Source organism: Micromys minutus (assembly GCF_963924665.1).
Source record: "Micromys minutus genome assembly, chromosome: 1".
NCBI classification, from domain to species: Eukaryota; Metazoa; Chordata; class Mammalia; order Rodentia; family Muridae; genus Micromys; species Micromys minutus.
Genome location: NC_137969.1, coordinates 141,338,206 through 141,347,255, shown reverse-complemented (window position 1 = coordinate 141,347,255; position 9,050 = coordinate 141,338,206). Strand labels below are relative to the sequence as shown.

The 9,050-nt window shown below is 34.6% G+C and overlaps 1 protein-coding gene across 1 annotated transcript; it reads left to right on the top strand.

Annotated features, from left to right (window-relative positions):
• Positions 1 to 1,657: 1,657 nt before the first annotated feature.
• CSN2 (casein beta) lies at positions 1,658 to 6,272 on the top strand (the record flags this gene model as incomplete). Its single annotated transcript, XM_080910556.1, has 7 exons — positions 1,658 to 1,729; positions 2,554 to 2,574; positions 3,443 to 3,466; positions 3,550 to 3,591; positions 4,113 to 4,634; positions 5,168 to 5,211; positions 6,100 to 6,272. The coding sequence occupies 6 exons, from the start codon at positions 1,658 to 1,660 to the stop codon at positions 5,171 to 5,173; spliced, it is 687 nt and encodes a 228-aa protein (XP_080766682.1). The 3' UTR covers positions 5,174 to 5,211; positions 6,100 to 6,272.
• Positions 6,273 to 9,050: the final 2,778 nt, after the last annotated feature.

Below are 9,050 nucleotides of genomic sequence, written 5' to 3'. Positions count from 1 at the left end.
TAGGTGCTGTATATATACACGGTCACAGAGTCTGCTAGATCATCACCTTCTCTCAGCTTCACCTCCCTTGTCCTCCACTAAAGGTAAGAACATAAGATCTAAGTTTGAAATATTATTTTCATAATATATTTCAAACACATACTAGGCTATAATAGAAATAATAGATTTACTTAAAATACAGCTTTTTGAAATTAGATATTTAAAAAATGATGAGATTATTTTAAAAGATAGGCTTTTAAAACACGGAAATGCTTAGAAAAATTAATACAAATTGTAATGACCACTGGCTTCATAAAATTGGGTAACTGTAATAAAAATACAAATCCAGTGATTGCTATAAAGGGGAGAATAAGAATTGCCTTCTAAGTAAGTTATCATATTTAATTTGATGTATTTTATAAGTATAATGCACTCAAATTATATCATGGAAATATACATTTATTATAAAGCGGCTGGAAGCAGCGAATTACATGTTTATATACAAGAAAACTGCACCCATAAAACTTTTCTAGAAACTTGAAATTCTTAATCTAGCTCATAGTATTGTAAGAGAAATTAGAAACGATGTGGAAAATAGAAGCAAAGTCTTCTATTTTCTTTATTATTGAATATTTTATTTATATACTTTTCAAATGTTATCACTTTACTGGTTTTCCCTCTGGAAACCTTCTATCCCATCCTGCCTCCCCCTTCTTCTGTGAGGATGCTCTCCTATCTACCCACCCACTCCTGCCTTTCCTCCCTGGCATTCCCCTACATTGGGGAAATGAGCCTTCCCAAAACCAACAAGGCCATCCTCTCCTACATATGTAGCTGGAGAAATGGGTCTCTCCATGTGTACTTTTTGATTGGTGGTTCCTTCTCTGGGCTCTCTGCGGGATCTGGTTGGTTGATATTGTTGTTCTTCCTGTGGGGTTGCAAACCCTTTCAGCTCCTTTAATTCTTTCTCTATCAGAACTCACTTAGAACCAGTGATCTTGGAAATAAGATGATTTGAAAGAACTGTGGATTACAGCATACCACAGAACAGTGAAGTTCTAGTTTAAAATTGGTGTATAAAACAGCAAGGTTTAAATATAAAAACTGCAGTGGAATTCTCCCCACATTTAACCTATACAAAGACACACTTTTTAAAATAATCTAAAACAATTGAAATATATAAGAACTGGTAGAGGAGGCTTTAGACATAGGAGAGTTAATACTAAATAATACAGCATCCATCAAAAAAATAAAAACACTTATTTTTACCAATAGGATAATTTCCTACCTTCAAGTACTGGAAAGACTTTTAAAAATATATTTAAATTTTTATTTTTCATGCTATGATAACTCACAAACAACAAAACAGTTCATATACATTGTCTACCAATTCATTCTAGAAGTGAGGCTCCATAGTGCTAGATATTAATGTTTTGTTCACTGGCCACCTAAGTGCTCAGGAGTTTTATATGAATGGATTGTGAAATGTTTTGGCAGTTGTGAGTTCTTCATAGCTTTTGTAAGGTATTCATACAACTGTTCACAAAAGAGAATTAACAAAAAAGAAGTCTGAGTGTTCTGCTTAGTAATAGGAGGATTGAAGGGTCAGAGTAGATTCTGACTTGTTACTGAGTAATCTTTTACTAATTCTTCACTTTCTTCACAGGACTTGACAGCCATGAAGGTCTTCATCCTTGCCTGCCTTGTGGCACTTGCTCTTGCAAGAGAGGTTTGTAAAGAAGCTTCCTACGTAATTTATATATAGAGAAGAGTCTGCTCACTTATACAATAATGGCAGTGGTGGCTCTTAATGTATAATCGATGGAGAGTTTGCGATTTGTTTATTTCATCACCACTCTTTGAGAATCACAGTGTCTCAAAGCTCCTGTAGGCTCTCAAAGCTGGAACACATGCTTACGCTCTATTGTATCACAAATTCTTTAACAACAACAACAAATAAGAAACAAAACTAGGCAATAGAAATACATCAAATAACTATGACTTGACAAAAGTGGACTCACATGTGCAGCTTGAGTATATCACTGATGGTAAAGTGTATGCATCTCTTCAGATGAGCAGGTCAAGTCTTACATTGCCTGTGTAGAGAGATATTCAGAGGAGAAAATATAATCAAGAATTGTGGCCATGCTATAAGTAGAGTCACAGGCATAATAAAAAAAAGGGTTTAATAGAAATTAAAGTAACTTTTGCCAGTCAACAAAGATTATGTACACATGTATTATAAAGTAATGTACTAGTAAAAATTATTAAAAGGTCAAAGAGATTGTAAATATAAGTTTTAAAGATTATGAAATCCATATATCATTTTTCTTAACTTCTGAAAGAGATAAAAGACACTAAAATCAAACAGAAGTTATGCTTAGTAACAAGGTAGATATGGTAACTAATAAAGGCTTTTGTTTGTTTGTTTGCTTTTATAGAAGACTGCATTTACTGTATCCACTGAGGTAAGTGTTTTATTGAGACAAATTTTCAACTCTAAAATTACTACTTTTTTAATGATCTTGAAGTCCTAACCAGATCTGTAACTTAACATATGTATATTTTTTACAGACTGAAAGTATCTCCAGTGAGGTAAGGCAATTGTCTCTCAGAGGCAGTAAATACCATCTTTCTATTGAGTTATATTGTGTTTTTCAAACCCTAATATATGTTTCTTAAGCAAATATTGTTTACATACTATTAGGAGGAGAAAAATATCTATCTGGGAAGCTTCATGTTCCTGTCGCCATTAGTTTCTTATATGAAATGTTGTTACTGCCTCTTCAACCCCTTTTCATTTTAGAAGCTCACAACCTTATTTATTGCCATGAGCTCCCTAATCTGACCTGGATTATTAATATTTACTGTGTGCCCTTTGGGGCAACTCATTGGCTAGGAGCTATAGTACTATTGACAACTAAATACAAATGCCAATAGAAATAACATGCTAGCTCTAAAGTAGGCAGGCTGGCTTGCAGAAGGACATATTTGGTTATGAAAGTCGTCATTAACGTCAACACGAATCAACGGGATACAATGTAGTCCTAAATTTGCCCATGAGTATCACATAGATGTCTTTACCTTGAAATGTTTATCATCTGTTTATTATTTTCTCTTCACAATATTGCAAATGCCTCAGAGGATGTATTCGTTTCTCACAGTTTATTTGAAGCCTGCCATATTAGCAAGTGAACTCAGAGTGATTACTACAATATAGTATTTTCAATTATGCTTGTGTGTTTTGATTTAAGAATGGAACTCAAAGAGCATGTGTAGGCAGAGAAAGAATCATGATTGTACAGGGAGTTAGCATTGTTTAGACATCACGTTGTATAGTTTGCACACTAATTTATTTTTCTTTCTTGAATGCACTCACTTTTCTAGTATAGACTAAATTGTATTGAAAAATACTGCTCATTCACTAAAAACAAATGATGTATACTTTTTACATTTTTTGAAGGAGTCTGATGAACATATCAATGAGGTAAACCCATTGTACTTTATTTTCACACTTTGTTTTTGAAGATGAACCATTTGAGATTTTAATGTATTGTTTATTTCTGGTAGAAACTTCAGAGCCTGAAACTCATGGGACAGCTGCAGGCAGAGGTAAACTGCTCATCAAGAATTCGTTTCTAGAAAGTGCATGTAGGCATCAATACCTTTTGTTCACCATGACTGCAATCACTCGTGGTATTGTCTATTATTAATAATGTCAGAGCCTTTGACAATGTAGCACTGTTGTGACCACCTACCAGATGGAAAATCTTGATTAGTCTCTCTGTTGTCGTGTATTTACTTCACTCCTAGGACAAAAAAAAATCTTAAGAATTTCTCATGCTTTCTTATTTTGTGTGTCTTACTCAAAACCCTTACTTCGTATCCCAAGATTGCCTAGAACTTACTATTTATCTCAAGTTGGTCTCAAAGTAATAGCAATCCTTCTGCATCAGGCTTTAAGATTTTAGATTTAGAACCATTAGACACCATATTTAGCCTTGTTAAGGGTTTCTTCTTTTTTAAGTAATGAAGATTTTGTAGTTGCTCATTCTTTTGCTTATCATTGGGTAAAAGATTATTAATTAATGTCAACTCCTCTGAATTGTGACTAAAGGTTTCCTTTGTTCTAGGATGTGCCCCTGAAAGTTCACTCCAGCATCCAGTCACAGCCTCAGGCCTTACCATATGCTCAGACCATCTCTTGCAATCCTCTCCCACAAAATGTTCAGCCTATTGCTCAACTCCCTGTGGTGCCATCTGTTGGGCCTGTCATTTCTCCTGAACTGGAATCCTTCCTGAAAGCTAAAGCCTCCATCGTTCCCCAGCACAAACAGATGTCCTTCCTTAACTCTGAAGCTGTGCCCGGTCTCTTTAGCTCTCAAATCCCCAGTCTTGTCGATCTTGGTAATCTGCATCTTCCTCAGTCTCTGGTCCAGCTCCTGCAACAGCTTGTGCAGGCTTTTCCTCAGACTCCCATGGCTTCTTCTCAGTCCCAGCTGTCTCTTCCTCAGTCTAAAATCCTGTACCTTCTTCAGCACGTCACCCCCTTTCTGCAACAAGGTATGTCCGTCCAAGACCTTCTCCAGTACCTAGAACTTCTGCTCAACCCCACCGTCCAGATCTCTGCCAGTGGGCAACTTCATTCCGTTTCTGTAAGTTCAATCTTCATTCTTCCAATTCCCTTCAAAACGTACAGACGATGACAATAATAGAGAGAATGAGAGCTCTAGACTGAAAGAAATATAGCTCATTAATAAACAGATGATCTTCACGGTTAGCTATAAAACAGAATCTCAACCCAATTCGCAGTGCCTACTGTCTAGTTACTCACCGATTTTGATATAACTGGCTATCTAGGTAAAAGTAATGGCATGTTGAAAACAGTTACAAGAACACTGATTTTACTAGTAGATTTGGAATTCTGATTTACAGAGGATTAAGCTGGGATAAACCACCATTAAATCTGCCAATCTTATTAGGACTTGGTAACACATTTTTTTGTAGCGTTCTAAAATTTGCTTGAGCTTATATATTATTCCCATATTGCAGTTTATTTGTGCTCCTGACTATATTATGTGGAGTCAAAAGATTGCAGTGTTTCACTTACTACATGGAATACATTTCAGACAAATGTTGGACTGAGATAGAAAATGTATAGTTATTTATTTGTATGTTTGTATTTAAGGTCTAAGAGGATTTCCGGGTTATTTTTCTCCTCCTCGTTTTTTGGTAAGTTCTTGGAAACTAAAGAATAGAATGATAATTTTTATGTTTTATATCTTTATATATTTTATTCTCCTATATAGACACAACAGAGTAGCAAATTTCATCAAAGTAGTAACTTACTACTATAATTTCCGTGGTTGACTGCTTCTTACCAGCATGACACTGGACACATTTATATTTCAAGAAACTTTTATTTTATTTGTTTGCCACTGGTATAGATCCATCTCCTTTCAAAAGCTTTTTTATCTTTACATCTCATAACATGCTGTGAGAAAAAGCAGAAATGAAGGTTTTCTTATATTTTATGTGGATATTTTTTTGCTTTTGTTATAGGTAATTTTTATTTCAATGTATACTGTAGATCTAATAAATTTCATATTTATTACATCTAAATTGTTCTTTCATTCATGAATCAAAACTAATTTGCCCAAGTATTTAGAGTCACAATGGGACAGAGAATATAGCTTTGAAATTCTAAACTATAAAACTTCTCAGCACTGAAGACAGATTATATATTCTGCAATAATCTTTTGTGAGCTGATGTGACATTAAATGTTTATTTGTCTCCTAGGAGGGGATTAATAGAGCATTAGAACAATTGATTTTAATGGTGAGAAGTAAATTATTAGGACATAGCAGTTCTCCACCTGTGAGTCAGGCCCCCTTTGGGGGTTGAATGACTTTTTACAGAGGTGGCATATCAGGTATTTACATTAGGGTTTATAAAGTAGCAAAACTACATTTATAGAGCAACAATAAAATGAAAAAGTATATACTTTATAGTTGGGGTTACCACAACATGAAGAAGTGTATTAAAGGGTTGCAGCATCAGGAATGTTGAGAAGCACTGGTTTACAGCAACAGAAATGATTCTATATTTTTCTTTCACAGAATTGACTGAAACTGGAAATGTACAAACCTTTTCATCTCTGGATCATGCTACAAAAATGATATATTTCTCAGTGAATATACATAGAAAGAAGAAATTTTATAATTTTATTTATTCTGTGCATCATATGGTATCCATTTGAATTTGGCCCACGGACTCTACATGCTTCTCAATGATAATTCACTTAGTACTATAAATGTTCAGTATTGAGTTAAAAATGCAAGTCAATAATCTGTACAAAATAGTTTGTGAAAAATTGGATTTACTATTATTTCTTTGAGAACCTATTTCCATTCCAGTCATTTCAATAAAATAATCCTTTAGGCATATTTAAGTTGTCTTGTCTTTAATATAATTCTCTAAACTTTCTAAATATTACTCAGTTTTAATGTAATCTTATTATGGACATTAAAATGTATCATATAATTAACTACTGGGGAGAGGCACAGCAGTGTTACTTGTAATCAAAGGCCTAATAACCAAGAGTCTAAGTCCAGGTTGATCTACATAGTGAGTTCTGGTAATCTGATATCTAATGAGAATTTGTTTAAAACCAAAATAAGATAAAGCACAAATAAATAAATATCCAAAAGAGAAAAATAAAACAAATATTCCCATGAGGATTTCATTAAGAGCATCTAGAAATCAAATGTTGTGATTTGAAATTGTGATTAGACTTATATCAAGGTCCAGAGAAAAAGTTAGCTTGATGTATATATACATTCTATTTGTTCCTGGAGATCTTGGTTTAAACATATTTTCCTCTGCACATATTACCTCTGTGATTTTCATACAAAAGAATCCTATACTGGGTAGTAAATTTTGTCGCTATTCTAGAAAAATAGTTTCAAATATGAAGTTTGTTGTGTACCTCTGACACATGGTAGCTAAGTATGGCTTTGGAAGTGGGTGTTTCTTCTTTCAGACTTTCAATTTCTACATTTATAAAGAGATATGATCTAAACTTTGAATTTCCATTATACTAGATATTATTACTCTACCACAACCAAAACTATATTTACTACAATTGCCCAGTAATGTAAATTGTATGTGACACACACATTAGAGTTGTCCCTGGCTATGTGGTGATGAACTCTCCTATCCTTCCAGCACAAATTTTTTAATTTATCTATTATTCATTTTATTTAAACATACTCAACATAGAATTCATGTCCTGAATTTGTGCAGTAACTCACATCTAACAAGTAACCTTTCTTGTATTTCACTTGTTTCCCAAGCTTTGCTTTACTATAATTATGAAGAAAGCCTTATTTGGGGCTAAGTAGTTTCTCTTGAAAGGAAACTGTTTTTAATGTAGAACCTGAAAGTTTGTCCCACTTCTTTGGGATAATCTAGAGAGTTTTTCTTTTTTTTTTTTTTAAATTTATTTTAGAAAACCAAGATAAAAGAAAAAAATTTTAAACATTTTTGCATAAATGTATACAAATACATTTTTGTCAGTGCTTGGCTTTTTTTTTCTTTTTTTTTTTTTTAAGGTTTGATACTCTACATTAAGGTCTTACTAGTTACAATGAGCAAAATGTACATGTAGAACAGGATGTACCCCGGAATTAGTCAACATTTTCTTGGTGTGTAAGGATTGAGCATAATGTTTTTTTTGTTTGTTTTGTTTGTTTTGTTTTCTTTTTTTCTTGAACTTCACACAGTCTGTAAGTTGTTTCTGGGGCAGTCCGAGCCTCTGGGGTTAGCATCCCACTATCAGTGACTGCATATTATGTCTGTTCTTTTGTGACTGGGTTATCTCACTCAGGATGATATTCTCTAGATGCAACCATTTTCTTAAGAATTTAATTCAGTCATTGTTTCTGATAGCTGAGTAGTATAGTACTCCATTGTGTAAATGTACCACAATTTTTGTATCCATTCATCTACTGAAGGACATCTTGGTTCTTTCCAGCTTCTGGCTATTATAAATAGAGCTGCTATGAACATTGTGGTGCATATATCTTTGTTGTATATTGGAGTGTCTCTGGGGTATACGCCCAGAAGTGGAATAGCTGGATCTTCAGGTAGTACTATGATCAATTTTCTGAGGAATCTCCAGACTGATTTCGAGAGTGGTTGTATCAGTTTACAACCCCCACCCACAGTGGAGAAGTGTTCTAGAGAGTTTTTTCAATTATAGACTACAGCCTATCCTGTCAAACAAATAGGAAACTTAGGAGTCATTATCAATTCATCCTTCTTCTTCATCACTGATGCTGGATTTCAGTGTCATTCAAGATCCAGATCCTTGTATAGGAGTAAAAACGTAGGCTTTATAAATATGTTCAATAAGGTAGAATTGGAGTAGCATATGCTTCCACATAACCTGTTGGAATTGTATTATCTTTCTGTTCCTGCAGCTTCAGGATCAATTATTATTATTACTATTATTATTACTATTATTAAATCTTTATTTATAGTTAAGTTGCTATACCTCTCCTGGTCAGCTTTCCAACAATTCTTCATCCCCTTCCTCCTTCCCTGTCTCCAACCATATGTCCCACCACTCCTTATGCCACCAGACTTCTCCACTCCCTGGGGCCTCAAGTCTCTTGAGGGTTAGGTGCCTCATCTTTACAATAGATTTATGTCTTAGTCAGGGTTTCTATTCCTGCATTAAAATTATGAACAAGAAGTAAGTTGGGGAGGAAAGAGTTTATCCAGCTTAAACTTTCATATCGCTGTTCATCACCAGAGGAAGTCAGGGCTGGAACTCATGCAGGTCAGGAAGCAGAAGCTGATGCACAGGCCATGAAGGAATGTCATTTACTGGCTTGCTTCACCTAGTTTGCTCAACCTGCTGTCTTATAGAACCCAGGTCAACAAGCTCAGGGATGGCAGAACCCACAATGGGCTGGGCCCTCCCACCTTGCCCACCAGTTGAGAAAATGCCTTACAGCTGGATCTCATGGAAGCATTTTCTCAACTGAAGATTTTATCTCTGTAA